The sequence below is a fragment of the Mirounga angustirostris genome, unplaced genomic scaffold, assembly GCF_029215605.1.
Source record: "Mirounga angustirostris isolate CCGP_5_RB_7025 unplaced genomic scaffold, mMirAng1.0.hap1 SCAF_10, whole genome shotgun sequence".
Classification (NCBI taxonomy): Eukaryota; Metazoa; Chordata; class Mammalia; order Carnivora; family Phocidae; genus Mirounga; species Mirounga angustirostris.
The window spans coordinates 96,631,593-96,652,481 of record NW_026991718.1 but is presented as its reverse complement, the minus strand read 5'-3'; the positions used below and the strand labels follow the sequence as shown (position 1 = coordinate 96,652,481).

The following is a 20,889-nucleotide window of genomic DNA, read 5'->3' as shown; positions in this document are numbered from 1 at the left end:
CCTAAGATTTATTTCCAAATGCCCGGTAGAAGGCAGTTAAAATAAAGCTTCAGATCAATAGTACCACCTTTGAAAGAAAGAGTTGATTTGTGTTTGCCTAAGAAGATAGTAGTTTGTATCTGATAATAGCTCTGTGGCTTCAGAGCTAACTATTGTGAATACTGGGTAATCTATGGATTCATTAATGCTCTTAAAGTGGAAATGCTTTGGATCTTGCTACCTAAAATATCATGGGGGACCTGCAGCATCAGCATCACCTGGAAGCTTGCTATAACTGCAGATTCTTAGGCTGTATCCCAGATCTACTCAATCAAAATTTGATTTTAACAAAATCCCTAGGTGACCCATGTGCCCACTAATGTTTGAGAAGCGCTGGATTAGGGTATCTGGAGTAAGTCCTTGAAATCAATGATATATCATGTATGAAATTCCATAATTGAGGTCTGACGTTTAAAAAAGAACTTTCCTTTTTGAAATTTGGATTTTCCAATTGTCATAGGGTTTAGGACTAAAAAAATTACATTTGAAATCATAGAAGCAAAACCTGCTCTACTGAAAAATTGTTATCTGCATAATATTTTGCTTGTTAGGTGGGCCTAATGAGACTGGCATCTTATTTTTCCAGTCTCGAAGAGAATGGCAGCTTTGTGACGTTACTTTCGCAGACCTCAGGGGAGGTCAGATGATACCATGCCAAGCACAACTTGCACATATCATAATATTAAATAACAAGAAGTTCAGGTTCCCCCCCCAACACACACACACCATTTCTTTGGATTAGTTATCAGGTCTTAAAAGGCAAACTACGGTTTCCAAACTTTAAGGAACACATATATTATTACAGCCTAGCTCAGATTTCACCTGCCTGGGGGAGAGGGTATTATTCTTGGGGATGTGAATGACAACCCATTATTACCATTAACACAGTAGTACATATCAGAGGTGATAGTCACTTCTGTTTTTTTTTTTTCTTCCCTGAAAACAATAATATTTCCCAAAAGAATAAAACAGAAGGGCTGAAGTAAGCTGAAATAATCGCACAAAATGATTTCCTCCCTGAATTGCGAGGGTGGGGGTACTTTTTAGGAAGTTTCAGCAAACATAATCTCAAACAGCTAGGAAAAGGAACCCTAATTTAGTGCTCAACAATCATGCCTAGGTTTGTTTAATGTTTGGTGTGAAAATAATTTCACTCTACATAAATTTCTTAATGTAATTGCCACCTGAGGAGAGAAAGAAGCTACAAACAAATGGTCGTACATTTTGTGGCTCTATCTAACATAAATAAGCTAAAATTTATCCACCAGTTTTATGATGCATTTTCCTCTAAACGTGGCTCCATCTCAGAACTACTGCAGCAAGATACTGAAAACCTTTAATGAGAAACATAAAACATGTGCAGATAAGGTAAGTAAATATTTATGTATTCTAAGTCACTGAGAGACACCTCAGTTATCATTTAGATGTCTTGACACTGTTTTATTCCCAATTGTTTGTAGGCATTTTTCTGCTACCCCTAAAATAAGCGAGTTTCATCATGAGTAGACACGTAAAGCCTGGCCAAGGTGTTACAGCACTGCCTCCGGGTTTATTTGATAAAATCCTGTTCCACGGGAAAGTAAATCATGTTGCTTACCTGAAATGTGAGAGACTGGACTGAGCAGAACTCCGAGGAAACCCATTTGCTCTTCTATTATTTTTAAAAACATGTAAGTTTTTGACACTGATTCCTGATCTGATCCTCAAGAGGTGACTTTCATTATAAAGGAATGACAGTTCTGTTATAGAACTCAAACTTGTCTGTGCATCCAATGCGCAGCCAGCCAATGTCTGAGACATGACTCAGAAGCAAAGAGAGCTTTGTTGTCAGAAGGGCAGCCCAAGGAGAAGGCAGGGGATCATTCCCAAAGCTGCCTTGCCCAGTTGAGGCTAGGAACAGTTTATATATGTTTGGGGAAGGAGGTGAATACACAGAGGAAGGTGAAAGGTTTCTTGCAAACTTGAGTGGGGGGGGGGTGCCTTGAAACTACCTGGAGGTACCCATTCTTTCATACAATGAGGCACCCTTTGGAACCTGGAGATCAGGTAAGCAGATAAGTTCAATACAAATGTTAGCATCATCGGATCCCCATCAGGTTACTACAATCAGTGGGTAAACAGGGAGCAGGAGCGGAAAAGGCAAAGTTAATGGTTGGTAAGAGGTGCATAAAACATAATTAAGTAGGGAACAAAACAGAACATGGAGATAAGTTAATAACAACTAACACAACTATAGTTCTGCTTATGCTTTCAAAGTAGGTCCAGGAACCAGGTGTCCAGCCTCAGCTGCTTTATAATACATCTGACCAAGGTTTAGATATTATAATGCTCTTGAATATAGTTCTATAACAAGGTTTCTCACAAGACCAGAAAAGATCCTCTCTCCCCTTCATTCCTTTCTCACTCCTGCTTTCAATTACTGGTTTCTCAAAATCATTCAGGAAACTATGGAAGACAATTAACGGGCTATTGGAAAGCACAGAGCAACTGCCCAAGGACAGGAAAATGCACTAGCTCTTTTGAGAAGGATCTGGGAAATAGCATGCAGATCATTGTCACTGAGTTGGCATTAGATGATTTCTTTTTCACAGCGTAAGGTATAGTAGCCATTATTTAGCTGTTAATGAAACACGATGCGCAGTCTGTCTTTAGGTCTCTGGGTTTCCTGTGGTATTTTTTTCCCATCTTGACCAAGTCCTACTTCATTCTCTTTTAATAGTTATGATGAGTTTTTGGCCAGAAGCACTTGCATAATACTGCCAGGTTATAGCTTATTTTCAGAGAAATAGTTTAGCCATCCTCAGCATCAAACAGAAGCAATTAATGGCACAGATGTCCTTATGAACGTGCAGGGCACCTCGTCCTTTGTTATTCAGAAATTATTTTTAGTTAGTTTATATTCTCTTTTAATGTGTTAAGGATATGCCCTTTATATTCCCTCATAATCCCTTAACTGAGACAGAACTAGTTACATTTCTTCTAATATATATATAAATAATGCTTTTAATATAAATAATAATTTATATTAATATATTAGTATATTTAATAAATTATATATATATAAATAATGCTTTTCTGTGATTATGTCCTACACTTACGTGCATCTTCGTAAAATATCACATTTGTTTAGTGCTGCTAAATTTTCCATGAAGTTTCATCCATTCATTCAATATGTTTATTGAGTATCAGTTACTGAGGGTACTTGAGTGAATGAAAGGATGGAAGGATGACTTTACCTTTGAAAGGTACTTGAGTGAACAAAGTAGGCAAAATCCCCACCCTTAAGAAGCTTACATTATTTTCAAGTTGTTCTACCTTCAGGTGATCTTTTAAAAAATAAAAATCCCCATCTTATAAAACCAACCTATTTGGCCTCTTCATATGTACAAATCATAGCCAGCATTTAGAAATAGCATTTATAAAACATTTCTTTTGTGTCTGACAATGTGCTAACCACTTTACATTTAGCTTATTTAATCCTCACAATAGCTCCAAAATGAGGTATTACTATGATCCTTAGTTTACAGATGAGGAAAAGGGGCTCAGAGAGATTAGTTAAGGGGAAGTTCGAAAATTAATAAAGGGAAACCTCACCAAAGTGGACTGGGGAGGCTAGAAAGGGGAATACCACTCAATGTCAATTACAGGAAGGACTGTCAATTACAAACTCCAAAATTAGTGTCAATTACAGACTCAAGGAAAGAATTCTCAGTAGGAAACAATCATCAATTACAGGTCCCAACAGAAAAAAGATGTACACTGCATCTCCTCTAAGAAATTCATTACTTCTGCAACTCAGCCAATGAGAAACCCTAATTACCTGGAGATCTTTCAAAACAACCCCTCCCAATTTCCTCCTTCTTCTCCATACAAATAACATTCCCCTACTGTGTTTGTGGGGTTTGCCAGTGGTTTGACTGTAACTTGCTTGTCTTGCATTTTACATTACCTGCCATTACCGAGTAAACCCACTTTTTTGATGGTAAAATAAGTTTTTTTTTTAAGGTTATCAGAAGGGGTGCCTGGGTGGCTCAGTCGTTAAGCGTCTGCCTTCAGCTCAGGTCATGATCCCAGGGTCCTGGTATCGAGCCCCACATCGGGCTCCCTGCTCAGTGGAGAGCCTGCTTCTCCCTCTTCTGCTCCCCCTGCTTGTGTTCCCTCTCTCACTGTCTCTGTCAAATAAATAAAATCTTAAAAAAAAAAAAAAGTAAGGTTATTAGAAGATACAAGATTAGATTTCCCTTGGCTTATAACAACCGTTTCATATTTCAGATGATACTTTACATATATTTGGTGAACAGAAGAATGACCGCATGTACTTTTTTGGATTCCCATTCAGCTAAGCATCAACATCAACAACTTCTATCATCCTAGAACAATCTAGGCATTTTGTGGGGAGAGAAGATGGGAAGGGGGGGTAGGGATTTTTTTTTCCCCAGTGAATTTAGGCAGATGATCTTAGGGGTGGGTGCTTGCTTGGCCATCATTGGAGGTGGTTGCCTTATCAGGTGAGAGCGAAAGTGAGACATCAATTCCCTCTGCTTTGGGGACTCAACCTGAGTTGCTTCTGGGATTCAAGCTCATCAGAATGGTGAGAAGCGTTCCCTCAAGAGCACCAGGAATCAGAGGACCCTTGGGGGTAGGTACCAGGTGCCCTCAAGGTGATGTTAAACCAGAGGCCACCAGAGCTCTGAGAAGGACGAAACCAAGGAACCTTCCAGGTAGTTGGCATGAGGGGCTGCCTATGAAGCTATATAGGGTCTGGAAAGATGAAAAGCACTGTCGTGTGGGGTAAAACCACAGAAAGTCGTGGCTGCGTAAGGAAACACTGACCTTCCCTATCGCCTCACTGCACGACCCCAGGAATCCAGTTTAATCCATGAGGTTCCTACAAGATCCTTCCCGGTCCCCAGCCACGCTTCCCGCAGCCAGGTATGCGCATGCGCAGAGAGAGTCCAGCTGCGGTCGCAGGAGCCGGAGGGCATCGATCGACTCTAAGCTCGACTGCTCGAATTGTCGGCGCTTGATTGAGGCGCGTGGTAGCGTAACTTCCGGTAGCGGCTCCGTTTCCGGCTTTCGGTTCGTGGGGGACCAGCGTAGGCCTCAGGTGAGTTGGAACGCGGTCTCGTTCGCTGTTTCCGTTTTCCGGGTAGTCGGCCGCCTCTCGGCCTGACGCCCGTTTGTGCGAGCAGGGAGTGGACGGGGCGCGGTGCTGGGAACGGCGAGTGTTTGCTCCCGGGTTCGCGGAGGGGTTGGCGAGAGGGCGGGAGGAGTTGGAAACTAACGCGCTGGTCCTGCTAGGCCTCCGAATTTAGGAGAATTGTCTCTAGTGGGAAGGGTTGGGATCGGCGATCGCTTGGCCGCTTCCTGGGGCTTTGGTCGAACTTGCCACGGCTAGAGAAGCGGGAGGCTGCCTTTGGACTCCAGGTGCCCTTGCTCTAGTCCAGACCGCTCTCAAACCTCGCGTGAGATCTTGCAAGAGCCTCCCCTTTGAGAGCTCCGCCTTCAGTTTGACGTCTCACTCTCTTCTTCTTGTCGTTTTCGCGACCCCAGCCCTTCCAGGTTTCAGGTAAGGGGGGGTGGGTCGCAGATCTCTGAGAAGCGAGATCTCTGAGTTACCTTTCACCTGTTCCGCACAAGTGCAGTCCTTGTCTGTAGGCTTTTCCCTTATCAGGCTTCCTATACTGTTCACACACAGTGGGTTTAAAATTGGTGAAATGAAAGTATATGGGGGGGGGCACCCAAGGAAATAAAGCAGGGTCACAGTTGGCAACTAAAAACGGTGTAAAAAATGAAATAGTCAAGTGATTGTGAAAGAAAAGTGCAAAAGGCGAGGAAACAAGGGTGGAATTCCCAAGTCTGCTGTTTATTAGCTAACGATTAGTCTAACGATAACGGTAACAAGTCCTTTACCTGTCTTAGCCATTAATAACAGCTACTCGAAGTGTTCACTGCCCATCTGAGAGCTGTGCCAGAACTTTGTCATCTAGTCTTCTGAGTTCTAGTAGGTAAGTGTTGTTACACCAGCCCCATTTTACAGCCGTAGACCTGAGATTAAAGAACTTGCCTTCAGTCAAGCAGTTAGTAATAAGCATACATAGGATTTGAATTCAGAGGAGGCTGGTACTAGAATCCGAGCTCTTAACCATCATGCCATACTGCTCTCTGAGCTCCATAATTTCAAGTCCCTTAGAGTTGTGTGATGGTGTATATAAAGTAAGTAACTGATAGGAAAGCACTTTTTAAGTGTACTCCTTAAGTATTGCTTGGCATACATCGTTAATGTGTTAATGATTTTTACTGGGCACACATTTGCTAGTTTCTTTCTCATTTCCCTTAAAACCTAAAATATTATTTTAAAAATAATTAAGTGGGGCACCTGGGTGGCTCAGTCGGTTAAACATCCAATTCTTGATCTCAGCTCAGATCTTGATCTCAGGGTTGCGAGTTCAAGCCCCACGTTGGGCTCCATACTGGGTGTGGAGCCTACTTAAAAAAATAAAATAATTTCATTAAAAAACAAAGGTTATTTTGTTAGGTGAAAAAACTTGTTGCAAGTGAAAGATAAATTAAAAAATAAATGTATTGGGTGAAATAATGTTATTAAAATCTGCCTAGATACTGGTGCTCCACCAAGTTTTGTGCCTGAGAACTATTTTTTGTTGTTGTTTAAAAAGGAGGGCTAGCAAGTGCTGGAGAGGTTTTAAAGACTACTAACAAAAACTGATATTTTCTGACATTTGGGATTGAAAGAAAATTGAGAAGTTAATAGTCCCTGTGTTAGGCGAGCCTGGGTGGCTCAGTCGTTAAGCGTCTGCCTTCAGCTCAGGTCATGATCCCAGGGTCCTGGGATCGAGCCCCACATCGCACTCCCTGCTTGGCGGGAAGCCTGCTTCTCCCTCTCCCGCTCACCCTGCTTGTGTTCCTGCTCTCGCTCTCTCTCTGTCAAATAAATAAATAAAATCTTTAAAAAAAATAATAATAATCCCTGGGTTGTCCTTATACGACACAACAGTGTGAGTTAATGCTCCCTGTTTATAACAGAATATTTACTGTCTCCTTAGGCAGTTTGAACAGTTTAACTCCAAACATGGATATCAGACCAAATCATACAATTTACATCAACAATATGAATGACAAAATTAAAAAAGAAGGTAAGTGCTTTTAAAAACCATTTGTTCACAACCGAAGTGCATTTAATTGCTAGCGTCTTAAAAACTGTACTGCTTCAAAACTTGTCATGTAGTAATTTTTGTCAGTACCTGAAATAATGGCTTGTTCCTTTTGTGTGAGAATTTTAAGGCTTTTTAAAAACAAAAGTAGGTAGGGGCTGGAAATTTGGTGAATATGTTTTCACTCAGATAAAATGATTTGAAACAACTTTTAGGGGCGCCTGGGTGGCTCAGGTCATGATCCCAGAGTTCTGAGATCAAGCCCTGAATCGGTTCCCTGCTCTGTGGGAAACCTGCTGCTCCCTCTCCCACTCCCCCTGCTTGTGTTCTTTCTCTCGCTGTGTGTCTCTCTGTCAAATAAATGAATAAAATCTTAAAAAAAAATACAACTTTTAAAATTAGATAGCCAGTAGTATAATGTGATTTTATTAAAATATGTAACTTTAAGTAAATGCGTGGTGGGGGGCACTCATTGCAGTGTCATTTTATGAAGAGTTTTGCCACTGTTTCTTTAATAAATAAATTGTTTTCCCCTCTACTTTTGCTCAGAGTTGAAGAGATCCCTGTATGCCCTGTTTTCTCAGTTTGGCCACGTTGTAGATATTGTAGCTTTAAAGACCATGAAGATGAGGGGGCAAGCCTTTGTTATTTTTAAGGAACTGGGCTCATCCACAAATGCCTTGAGACAGTTACAAGGATTTCCATTTTATGGTAAACCAATGGTAAGGCAATCTTATATTTTGGGTTTAATCACTTAATGGTATGTTAGGTTTGTAGATATGCATTTGAAACTATGGCTGTTCCTTTCTGTTTTTAATTGTTAAAGCAAGTTTGGGTTTATTTTATTTACACATTTGTATTTATAGAAACACAGTAATAGAGTTTATAATTCACTAGTTTATGATAGTTCAGATGGGCAATAACAAAATACAATATTTTTTAAACATTGTACACCTAGATGTACAATGTTTAAAAAATAGTGGCAGTATTGGCAATATTCTCATCTCAGAAGAACTACAAGTTAACTCAAGATTAAAAAGAAACCTTTTTTGTAAACTTGTAAAACAATACAAAACACAAAAATCATGGGTCAGAGAGGAAATCGATTTGAAGTTTCAGAAAATAGCATAGCAAAATACATATCAGAAGCCATGCAGTCTAGAAAAAGCAGTGATCTAAGAAAAATTCATAGGTTTAAATCATAGGTTTTATTGATGAATAAACAATGAGTGACAGTGAAACAGTCATGCATAGAAAGTTTTAACCTCAGGAATGATGTGAGATTCACATTTAGCTGCTGGGTGAAGATTGGGTTGTTGGAGGGCCGAGAGGGACTAGGGAACTCAGGAGGCCACTGTCTAGAAATTATTGGCACTGGCTTCACTTTGCCAACTAAATATTTTAAATCAATGGAATCATGTGTACCTACAGAGTACCTTGGGTACGGATTCCTAGTGCTTTTTCCTGAGACTAGAATGGGATGAGAAGAGACCTTGAGGAGAAAGCCAAGGCCCAGAGTTTCCAGGCCCTGGATCCTCATTCTGACTCTACCATTAACTGGCTGTGTGCCTGTGTTCATTTTCAGTACCTATAAAACGTAAGCAGATTGGTTATCCTTTAGGCTAATTCAGAGGTCAGCAAAAACTTTATATAAAGGACTGGATAGTAAATATTTGAGGCTTTGTGGGCCACAGTTTCTGTCACATATTCTTGTGTCTGTGTGAGTTTTTTTTAACAACCCTTTAAAACTGTAGGGAAAAAAGAAGTCCTTAACCTATAGGCCATACAAAAACAGGCCATGGGCTGGCTGGATTTGGCCCATAGTCTAGCGCAGATACTGGTTTAATCCCTTTATTTTAGAAATGAAGAATCGGGAAAAAAAAAAGAAAGAGATAGAATGAAAGAATGAATCAGGCACAGAAAGGTTAATTGCCAGTCTAGGTTATATTAATACAACCAATGGCAGTACAAGGCCTCGAAAGCTAACCTGACACCCAGTATTACGATTTTTCCCCCCAAACTAGGAGTTGGCACACTGTCCTAAAGGGCCACATAGTAAGTATTTTAGGCCTTGTGAGCCAGATGATCTCTCCTGCAGCTGTTTAACTGCCTTTATGGCAGCAAAAGCAGCTGTAGATGGTATGCAAATGAACGAATGTGGCTGTGTTCCAGCAAGACCTGATTTATAAAAACAGGCAGTGTTGGCTGTGGTCATTGGTTCAAGGGCCTTTATATAGCTCATTATTTAATTCAGGAGTGGGCATTTTTTTCTCTGTTACTAGAGCAAGTTTTCTTCTCCTTTTCTATCCAGTTCCCCTTTTCCCATCACTTCTCACCTGATGGGCACCAGCTGTGTGGAAAGGCCCACCTCAGAAAACTAGGATTGTGCCTTCATACACTCTTTTTAATAAGTTGGAATTGCCTGAAACCAGTTTGTCTGTCTTAGTAAGTATGAAGAAATAGTATAATGGAGATCGCAGTTGGCAGGAGCATAAGACTGGGTTTTAGTTTAAATCGAAAATTACATTAATATGGAGGAACGATTTCTTCCTATACAGGGTTTTGTTTTATTGAGTTGAGATGACAAGTTTGCATGCGCCAGTCACTCAGATACAGGAAAGCTAGACATTTTTGGCACTGGCTTCACTTTGCCAACTAATTATTTTAAGTCAATGGGAAAAGTCCAGTAGACTGATAATGCTCTAAAAGTGTTTTATGAGTTCCATTTCTACCTTCAGGAAGGTAGCAGATACTGCCAAATTTCCAGCATCCTGGAAGAGGAAGAAGAATGTTCTTTGAGCTGTCTTGCTTTGTGTTCATTCAGGTGGTTTTAGTTGCTCTTCTGTTTTAAATCCCAACATACCAGATCAGAAGTAAGCAAAATTTGCTGTAACTTGGAACTCATAACAAAATTACCCAAATTCAAGGAAATTTGGTTATTTAATGCCAAAAATACCTCAGTAATGTAGAACCATCTTCCTGAATGGCTTCTGTTATGAAACCTTTGGCATAAATGTAAACCTTGCTCCTTTTCTAAGCTGTGGGTATACTTTTTTTTGTCCCTTATGGGTCTTTGGCCTCCAACCAAGGTTTTTCAGCATTGGTACTTTTGACATTTTGACCTGAATAATTCTTGTTGTGGTGGGCTATCGTGTTCATTGCAGTGTTTAGCAGCATCCCTGGGCTCGATCTACGACATGCCAGTAGCATGACAACCCAGACTGTCTCCATTCAATAGCACCAGTTGTCCCCTGTGGACAAAATCACCTCTGGTTGAGAATCAATAGTGTAGATCAGCCAGCTGAGAATGATGGCTGAGATCAGGGATTTTTCACAGGTGACTGTGTCATAAGGACAGGTCACCCAAGATCTGTTCAGGTCAGGGAGAAGGTTGAAGACACAGGGGAGATGGCAGGGGAGTCCTTGGGACTAAGAGTCAGTCTAAGCGGGTGCCTGGGTGGCTCAGTCGTTAAGTGTCTGCCTTCAGCTCAGGTCATGATCCTGGGGTCCTGGGATCAAGTCCTGCGTCAGGCTCCTTGCTTTGCGGGGAGCCTGCTTCTCCCTTTCCTTCCCACTGTGCTCTCTCTCACTATCTCTGCCTCTCACTCTCTCAAATAAATAAAATCTAAAAATTAAAAAAAAAGAGTCTAAGCATTCCTTCTGGTTAGATGATGACATGCCAAACCAGCAGTTGCTTACAGGGATAAGTCCGCTTAGAAACCCTATGGTACTGTAGCCCAGAATAGTCAGAGAAAGCTTTGCATACTGAGGTGAGGGTAGGATGCTCCCCTCTTGTTTTCCCAGCACACTCATCTCTAGCTGGGGAAAAAGAGAGACTTGCTTTTGGTTTTAACAAATTTTCTTTCAAACCCATGCTGTTTTAGGTCACTTGTTTCCTTTCAGACTGAGATGAAATTCTTATTCTATAAGGCAATTTTAGATAGTAATTTGTAGGACTCTTGTGTTTTGATATGGTCAGAGAGGTTGTTTCAGCTCATTCAGCTCCAGAGAAGAAATGTTTCCTGGAAATGGAAATTGCATTTTGCAAATAGATACACCCTAGAAAATGGTTTAACTCCTAGCAAAAATTTGGGTGATTGGTGTTGAATCTAGCTGTGTGATAATGCTTTAGGCCAAGGCCATGCTACTCAAAGTGTGGGCCCCACCATCCACTTTGTGCCTCTTAGAAGTGCAGAATCTCAGGCCTCATTCAGACCTACTGCATCAGAATCTGCAGTCTTCCATGTAGTTAGAATGCATGTTAAAGTTTACCAAATGCTCTCCTAGACTAGGGTTTTTAAAAGCTCTCCTGTTGTCTTGCTGGCATACTGTTCTTGCTGGCCGTGGTATAGGAAGAATCAGCAAGTGGCCTGATTGCACTAGCTGAGATGCTAGTTTGTTTCTTTTCAAAGCATTTTGAAGTTTAAATTGTTGCCACTATTAGTCATTTCATTTAAAAATCCTAGATCAGATTCAAAGGGAAATCATTCTCAATCTTGAGTACTTTACCTTTGGAAATAACAAATTCCATATAATACATTCCACAGCTAATCGACACATCTTGACCCTTTTATTGAGAGTCCTTACCAAGGAGTAGACAACTTTCCAGTGCTTTTTTCTGTTTCATGAAATTGAGAGAAGCCATGGTGCAGATGTTGCAAAGTTCTGTGTTTCCCATATGAAAATCTATGGGTTTTCTTCTAATAAGCATAGTTGAGTCTAACTTTGTCTAAGTTGTGAATCATAGACCACAATTTATTTTCATTTGGTGCTCAGTGTATTTGACAGATTTCCTTAGGGATGTGTTTAAAACCAGCTTGTAGTGTGTTTGTGTAATGAAATTTGAAATACTAATGAAGAGTATAAACAGCTTTCAGCATAATGAATAGTAACCTGTTTCCAAATAATTAAAACAGCGAATCCAGTATGCAAAAACAGATTCTGATATAATATCTAAAATGCGCGGCACTTTTGCTGACAAAGAAAAGAAGAAGGAAAAGAAAAAAGCAAAAACTGTGGAACAGACTGCGACCACTGCAAACAAAAAGCCTGGTCAGGTGAGATGAACAAAGTTCCTAGGTTTGTTGGTGTTAAGAACTTGATAGGGATGTCCGTTTTCCACTTAAGGGGTGATCTTTGGGGTGTGTGTGTCTGTATGTGCCTGTGTGTGTGTTTAAAAGGTGCAATTTCAAGAAGCTGGAATTGGTTGAGTTCTAGAATTCCGATATTTATATTTAAGCCCTGAATTAAATCTAAACCCTTAAAAACGCAGATTTATATTAAACAGTTTTATTTGAATTTGTATGACATTTAGTTCCATCATTCTTCAAAATATGTTAATATTTGCTGGCATCTTTCTCAAGTTCTACTGCCTGTCAATAATGCTATAGATATTATCTTTTATCTTGAGTACTCCACACAAAGCTGCTTTCTTTGAACCGTTCAGGATTCAAAAATCTAATTTAAAATGCCAGATAAAAGTGAGATTATCGTCCAAAATGCAGTTACTTTTGGATTGAAAGTCATTAGAAATCAGTTTCAAGAAGTACAATGCTTGACTTCTGTCTGATTGTTAAAAAAAAGACTGGTTCTTGGTTTTTCCGTATATATTTCTCCATAATTTTGAAGGTTAGAGATTAAATTTTATGATTAACAGTCTTTAAAATTTTGGACTAGATCTTTCAAAATTAACTGACTTTAAAATTTTGGACTAGATCTTTCAAAATTAACTGACAAGTTAAAGTTTGACTCAGGTACCATGTAAATTCTTAGAATAAGAAATCTTTTTAAATTAATGTGTTTTTTTAAGGTTTTAATTCCAGTAGAGTTAGCTTAAGTGTTGTTAGTTCCAGGTGTATAGTATAGTGATTCAACACTTCTGTACATGACTCCGTGCTTGTCACGATAATTATCCTCCTTAATCCCTGTCCCCTATTTCTCTCATCCCTCTACCCATCTCCCCTCTGGTAACCATCAGTTTGTTCTATGTAGTTAAGGGTCTGTTTCTTGCTGTGTGTCTCTCTTTTTGTTTTTCCTTTGTTTGTTAGTTTTGTTTCTTAAATTCCACATATGAGTGAAATCATACAGTATTTGTCTTTCTCTGACTGACTTATTTCATTTAGCATTATGCCCTCTGGTTCCATCCGTGTTGTTGCAAAACACAGGATTTCATTCTTTTTTATGGCTGAATAATATCACATTGGATATATACACCACATCTTTATCCATTTATCTATCAGTGGACACTTGGGTGGCTATTGTAAATAAAGCTGCTATAAAAATGGGGGTGCATGTATCCCTTTGAATTAGTGTTTTTGTATTCTTTGGGTAAATACCCAGTAGTGCGATCACTGGATCATGGGGTGGTTCTATTTTTAATTTTTTGAGGAATCTCCACACAGTTTTCCAGAGTGGCTGCACCATTTGCCTTCTGACCAGCAGTGCAAGAGGGTTCCTTTTTCTCCACATCCTCACCAACACTTGTGGTTTCTTGTGTTTCTGATCTTAGCCATTCTGACAAGTATGGGGTGACATCTCCTTGTAGTTTTGACTTGCATTTCCCTGATGATGAGTGATATTGAGCATCTTTTCATGTGTCTGTTAGCCATCTCTTTGTCTTTGGAGAAATGTCTGTTCATGTCTTCTGCCCATTTTTTAGTTGGATTATTTGTTTTTTGGGTGTTTCATCAGTTTCTAATATACTTCGGATACTTAACCCTTTATCGGTTATGTCATTTGCAAATATCTTCTCCCATTTAGTAGGTGGCCTTTTAAAAATTAATGTTATTTTTATGCAGTAATTAAAATTATAATCACCTGTTGCTGTTTTAGAGCGATCAGAAATTTTAACTGTTTTCTATTTCTTTTGTTTAGGGAACACCAAATGCAGCAAATACCCAAGGAAATTCAACACCAAATCCTCAGGTAATCTTTGTTTCCGTGGGTGCTTGCTTTTTAAAGTAAAATTATAAACCAATAAGAATAATATACAACAACTTGCCTGTCTCCAAAAAATGAAAATAATTCCTTTTACAAGACATGAAATTAGGGGCGCCTAGGTGGCTCAGTTGTTAAGCGTCTGCCTTCGGCTCAGGTCATGGTCCCAGGGTCCTGGGATTGAGCCCTGCATCAGGCTCCCTGCTCCACAGGAGGCCTGCTTCTCCTCCCATTCCCCCTGCTTGTGTTCCCTCTCTTGCACTGTGTCTCTCTCTGTCAAATAAATAAATAAAATCTTTAAAAAAAAAAAAAAAAAGACATGAAATTATATAACACTTTAACATAGAAACTCACTTCTCAAAACATTGCAATTTTTTTAAGGGGCAGAAATGAAACCTGACTTTATTCCTTGCTTTCCATAATGTTTCGATGATGGAATCAAAATGACAGATTTTAAACTACAAAGGCTGGGAGTGAACTATTTTCGCTACAGTATGTACAAAGCCCCCAGGACTTTACAGACACACAGGTTGGGGAAGTTGGTCAGGTGAATGGGCTCTCTTTCCCTACCAGTTGCTCAAAGCACTGAACTGTCTTTTTTAAATAGAGCAAGGTTGTTTTATGGTTACTCTTGCTCCGGCTTCCGATAACAAATATATGTCTCTTTATAGATAGGTTTTAGAAACCTCTTAGCAAATCTCCCTGCTGGAGGCCTCAAAGAGAAAGTCTCAATTAGGTACTAATGGTTTCCTCTTGGTTCCTTGGATGCTTGAGTCTGACAAGATCCTTAAGTCTGGAGAATTCCTTGCACCTCAGAGCTTTCCTTCTCTGATTTGAAGTTATGTGCATTTTCCTATATTCTCTCCCTCCCTCCTTTGGAGTCTTTCAGCAATTATAGTACAGCTTACAAATGCCAGCACTTAATTCTCTAAGCCTTAAGTTCTTTACATGTCCTCTTTTCTCTTCATGAAAGTAGCCGCCTGAAGACAGAGAGGCTCTTAGGTACAGGATGACCCTGTCCCTATAGTTCCCCATAACCCCAGCTTAGGGTATCAGATAATTAGTTTAACATCTAATAATACTTGTTTCTACTTATTGGATGTAACCAGATGGTCTGTATATCTCATTTACTTGCAGAAAACATTAAAAGTCACCAAGTATTGGCTCTAAGTGGTAGTTCCAAATTGTCTTAAATGCTGGGAGATTGTAAACAATAACTCCGAGGATTGAAACCTGAGTTATTATTCAGGTAACCAGCTGAAGATGGGTGACACTGCTGTCTTCTCTAGTTTTGTTAGGGTCTTTCAGTTATGTAATCTAGTTGACAATCCTTCCAGTACAGCTGACTCTGGATGCTTAAAACTTAAACATTGTTTTAAATACTATTAAATACTTTAAACTTTAAATACAAACTAAGATTTGTAATCATCCAAATTTGTATTAAGTGACTTGAATGTCTGCGTAGTTGCTGTTAGGTTTATGTTTATTTCTCTGGTGTCATTGTTTTTCAGCATTAGTGTTCGCTGTAGTGCTACAATTTCATAATCCTTAATAAACTGGAACGTAGCTCTCTGAAGTTTAGATTTTAATGTAAGAACCGAATGGTTTACTATACTTTTTATACTTAAAGCTAACTTTGCCTTTTTTCTTTGTAATAGGTCCCTGATTACCCTCCAAACTATATTTTATTCCTCAATAATTTACCAGAAGAGACCAATGAGATGATGTTGTCCATGCTGTTTAATCAGTAAGTTTTATCGTAAACCAGTCTGTGTTCTGAAAGCCTCCCAACAGGACAAATAGTTCTTCTATGGGTTGAATCCTTTTGTGTATCGCAACAGTAATTCCTATAGCGTCCTTGATTTGGTCTGGGATTAATGATGTGAATTAAAGCCAATCTGCAGATTTAGCAAATAAAAAGCTGAATTACCTCTAATGTTTGAATACTCTTAATTGATGAGTATAAGAGGAAACAAAGCTTTGATATAGTGACAAAATTGAACTAGCTTACATTATACCTGTACTTCTTTCATTGTATTATTATTTGTATTTTAGATTCTTTCAGCCTACTCAGGATTCTTGGTAGGATATGATACTTTTCCTAGACCAGTATTGGGAAGTTGCTGATTTAAACACAGAATAAGCATTCATGTATTTGATATCCTTTATATCCTTTATATATTTATGTATATAAATTGTTTCTCTTGTAGATTTCCTGGCTTCAAGGAAGTACGTTTGGTACCTGGGAGGCATGACATTGCTTTTGTTGAATTTGAAAATGATGGACAGGCTGGAGCTGCCAGGGATGCTTTACAGGGATTTAAAATCACACCGTCCCATGCCATGAAGATCACCTATGCCAAGAAATAACATATGGGAGAGTTGTCTTTAAAGCACTTGGTGTTATTTATAGTGTTTGTTTTGATAACATTTGGTCAGGCCATTTTTTAATAGTTGGGATGAGGGAGAGTGGAAGTGAGATTTTTGTGAATGATTTTAAAAAATACCTAGGCTTTGTTTAGCCTTAGTGAACTATGAAATATGAAGGCCTCAGTTTTGTATAATAAACTTTTACTGGTATTCTTTACCTAATACTTTATTTATTCCGTTGTCCTGTCATCAAATGTTTATGCTAGTCTAGAGCACCTCTTAAGGTATATAAAACTGTAATAGGATGCTTTCCTAGTATTATTTTGGAGCAGCTAATGGCAGAGAAACATTGAATCTTTTTTTTAATATTTTATTTATTTATTTGAGCGAGAACATGAGCAGGGGGAGGGGCAGAGATAGAGGGGGAGAGATTCCTCAAGCAGACTCCCCGCTGAGTACGGAGCCCGAGGCAGGGACGCAGAACTCGATCCCAGGACCCTGAGCTCATGACCTGAGCCTAAGTCAGCCACCTACCCGACTGAGCCACTCAGACGCCACCATTGAATCATTTTAACAAAAGGAGAATTAGATCAAGTCCTTGATTAGACTTCTTGTAGTTTTTTTTTATTCATATGGACTGCCAATCCTGGAGTTCTGTGTGTATGTTGCATTAATGGTAAAAATAATTGCCCTAAGTGTTAGAAGAAAATGAGACCTGGACAGGAACCAAATTTGAACTTTGTGTTCTTCAAATAAGTGAGCATCATTTCTTGGTGGTAGTAGGCATTTCACAAAGCTTTTCATTCAGCATTTAATTGGATAAAGGCCATTTCGGAGTAACTTATGTTTTCTGGGAAAACAAGGAAAGGGAATGCTGTCTTTCAACTTCGTATTTCATGCTCTTATCCTCTTGATGCAGGATTTTTCCTAAGGAATACCTGCTTGTCTAATAACCTAACCTTTTCTTTAGGAAGGTTTCCCTCCAAGGGAAAGAATTTACAATCTAAAAAATTTTTTAAGATAAATAGGCTGACTTGTGAAGAATTGCCAATTCTAACCTTGATATGTCTTTGTAATTCTCAAACACCTATGTTTAATTCTTAAACACCAAAGCTCGTTTTCTTTAGCTTTTGATTTATACCTGAGGCTGTGATTCAGTCCCCTGCTAGTAAAACCATGGGCATCTGTAGAAGTGGACAATTTTTTGCACCTACAGCACACATTAAAGTGACACTTGATCATTTTTTCATGTTTTTCTTTGAATATTTCCTTGAACAAAAGTTTGAATTTTTATTGTATACTTAATGGGAAGACTACTTTTTAGACTTATGTAGATTTTTGTCAGGTCACTCTTATGTACACATGAGGAAAAAGCAAAATAATTTTTATTCCTAAAGCTGCCACATTTAGAATCTCTCTTTTTTTTTAAAAGATTTTATTTATTTGAGAGAGAGCACAAGTGGAGGGAGGTGCAAAGGGAGAGGGAGAAGCAGACTCCTCGCTGAGCAGGGAGCCTGACACAGGGCTGGATCCTAGGTCACTGAGATCATGAGCTGAGCCAAAGGCAGACGCTTAACTGACTGAGCCACCCAGGTGCCCCTAGAGTCTGACTTACTTGAATAACTTAACTTAGTTTTCAAGTTTATGTACTCTTGTAAAATGTATTAAGAATGAATTACTAGAAAAAGGACCATACTCTTGAGATGTTAGAGCAATGCCAGTTGCTATTACATTTTCTAACCCCTTCCTCTCAGTGACTGTCCTTACCTTTTCTGAGAAAAGGGTTTCACAGACATCCCTGCTTTGAGGGTCTGTATGAGAGGAAGTAGAAAGGGCTGTGTAGCTGGAGTGGGGCGAGAGGGAGGGAGGGAGGGGAGAGTAAGATGGGACTATGTAGGCCTTTTTAAGGACTTGCTTAAATTCTGAAATGGGGAACTCAGATTTTATTTTAATTTTTATTTTTTTTTTTAGATTTTATTTATTTGACAGAAACAGAGGGAACACAAGCAGGGGGAGTGGGAGAGGGAGAAGCAGGCTCCCTGCTGAGCAGGGAGCCCGATGTGGGGCTAGAGTTCAGGACCCTGGGATCATGACCTGAGCCGAAGGTAGATGTTTAACGACTGAGCACCCAGGCAACCCCCCCTTTTTTTAAGATTTTATTTCAGATTTTTAAAAATTATTTACATGCAATAAAATTCACCCATTTTTAATGAGTTTGGTGAGTGACCCAATTTGATGGGTTTTGACAATTGTATACGGTTGTGTAATAACCATAATCAAGATACAGAGCCTTCCATCACCCCTCAAAAACAGACTCCCTTTGCCCCTTTGCAGTTAATCCATTCCCCACCCCTGACTCTAGGCAACCAATGGTCTGCTTTCTAGCACTATAATTGTCCCCAGTCCAGAATACTTTTGGGGCCACCTGGCTGGCTCAGTCGGTGGAGCATGCAACTCTTGATTTCAGGGTTGTGGGTTCGAGCCCCACGTTGGGTGTAGCGGTTACTTTAAAATTAAAAAAAAAATCATTAGCATGCTTTTGAAGGTCATCTCTATTGAATGCATTAGCAGTTCTAACAGTGGATGGGCATTTGGGTTCTTTTTAATTTGGGGCTGTTAGAAATAAAGAGCTTATGAACATGTGATTACTTCTGAAAGCTTTTTTATTTTGATAAAATTTCCAATTTATATAAAAAATACAGAAATAGTACACAGCTCCCATGCTGAAGCATCCAGGAGTCGTGCCACCTTGACCCTTTATTACCCCTTAATACTTCAGTGTGTATTTCCTAAGTACAAGACCACTCTGCTACCTAACTGCCATGTGACCAGCAGAATCAGGAAATAACATTAATCCAGTATCCAGTCTGATTCACATTTTGCTGATGTCCCTAAAATGCCCAAGAATTCCAATCTGGGATCATGCCACATGTGGTTGTCTCTTCAGTGTCCTGTGCATTCCTCAGCCTGTCCTTACCTTTCTTAATGGTATACAGAGATACCGTATGTCTGTATTTGTGGCTGTTATCTATACAGTTATATGAAAAAGGAATTTACAGCAGTATCTCTAATTGCAATCTGACAACCCTGAGTTTATTCTGGGCTTCCCCCTTTCCTTGTGTTTTTTAAGATTTTATTTATCTTAAAGAGAGAGCAAGTCCGTGTGCACAAGCAGCAGGGAGAGGGAGAAGCAGGCTCCCCGCTGAGCAGGAGCCCAATGCGGGACTCGATCCCAGGCCCCCGGGATCACGACCTGAGCCAAAGGCAGACGCTTAACCAACTGAGCCACCCAGGCATCCCAGCCCTTCTTTTCTTCTTTGTAACTCCTCCGCTCCCAGTGATCAATGCATTTACTTACTGCTTAAATCTCCTGGAATGTAATCAAACTCTGGGAAGCAAGGCTTCAAGAGGGAAGAGGGGGAAGAAAAAGGGAGCTAACTACCTTTCGAAAATGATTTGATCATGCTGGGATCTTGGGCCCATCTGTGGGAGTTGCCAGTTTTGGAGGAAGTAGATGTTGCACTCATATAATGTGGTGGTTCTCAACTTCAAGTTTAACTTCTGCTGCGGATTCGAATCATCTGGGAAACATTTCCAAATGCCCGTGCCTAACGTACACCCCATATCAATTAAATCCCAATCTCTAGGCGTGAAACCCAATCAGCAATATATTTAAGTTCCCTGAGTGATTCCAATGTGAGTTAAGAACTAACAAAGCAGGGGCGCCTGGATGGCTCAGATGGTTAAGCATCTGCCTTCAGCTCAGATCATGATCCCAGGGTCCTGGGTTCGAGTCCCACATCGGGCTCCCTGCTCAGCGGGGAGACTGCGTCTCCCTTTCCCTCTGCCTGCTGCTACCCCTGCTTGTGCTCTCTCTCTTCTGTCGAATAAATAAAAAAATTAAAAAAAAAAAACTAACAAAGCAGATTTCTACCCTTTGAAATAGGTTATAATGATTAGATCTTTAGTTCAAATTGTATTTTTCCAAGGCAGCATATTGATAAGAAGAAGATGGTGTAAAAATGCAAAGTGCTGTGGGGCACCTGGGTGGTTCAGTTGGTTAAATGTCTGACTCTTGGTTTCGGCTCAGATCACTATCTTGTGGTTGTGGGATCGAGCCCCATGTCGAGCTCTGTGCTCTGCACAGAGTCTGTTTTAGATTTTCTCTCCCTCTCCCTCCTTCTCACACTCTTTCTCTCTCTCTCTCAAATAAATAATCTTTTTTTTTTTTTTTTAAAGAAAAGGATTGCATCACATCTCCCTTTTGAGCTTTTGAACTTTAAGGTGTAAAGTATTTTCTGTGTGGGTATTTAGCAAGCATTTTGTCCTTGGAAATATTGTATCCAGTAAAGATCTAATGCAGAATGTGAAG

General features: G+C 39.7%; 1 protein-coding gene across 4 annotated transcripts; it reads left to right on the top strand.

Moving 5' to 3' along the window:
- The first annotated feature begins 5,009 nt into the window (after positions 1-5,009).
- Positions 5,010-16,746, top strand: SNRPB2 (small nuclear ribonucleoprotein polypeptide B2). Of its 4 annotated transcripts, none has more exons than XM_045885377.3 (8): positions 5,015-5,146; positions 5,962-6,047; positions 7,104-7,193; positions 7,761-7,933; positions 12,128-12,268; positions 14,085-14,135; positions 15,806-15,894; positions 16,358-16,746. In XM_045885377.3, exons 3-8 carry the CDS (start codon positions 7,130-7,132, stop codon positions 16,515-16,517), a joined length of 678 nt encoding a protein of 225 aa, XP_045741333.1. In that variant the 5' UTR covers positions 5,015-5,146; positions 5,962-6,047; positions 7,104-7,129; the 3' UTR covers positions 16,518-16,746. The 4 variants fall into 4 exon arrangements, with proteins under 4 accessions (XP_045741335.1, XP_045741333.1, XP_054365976.1 ...); XM_054510001.2 differs by lacking the exon at positions 5,015-5,146 and adding an exon at positions 5,341-5,608; XM_045885379.2 differs by lacking the exon at positions 5,962-6,047 and having other exon boundaries at positions 5,010-5,146.
- The last annotated feature ends 4,143 nt before the right edge of the window (positions 16,747-20,889 follow it).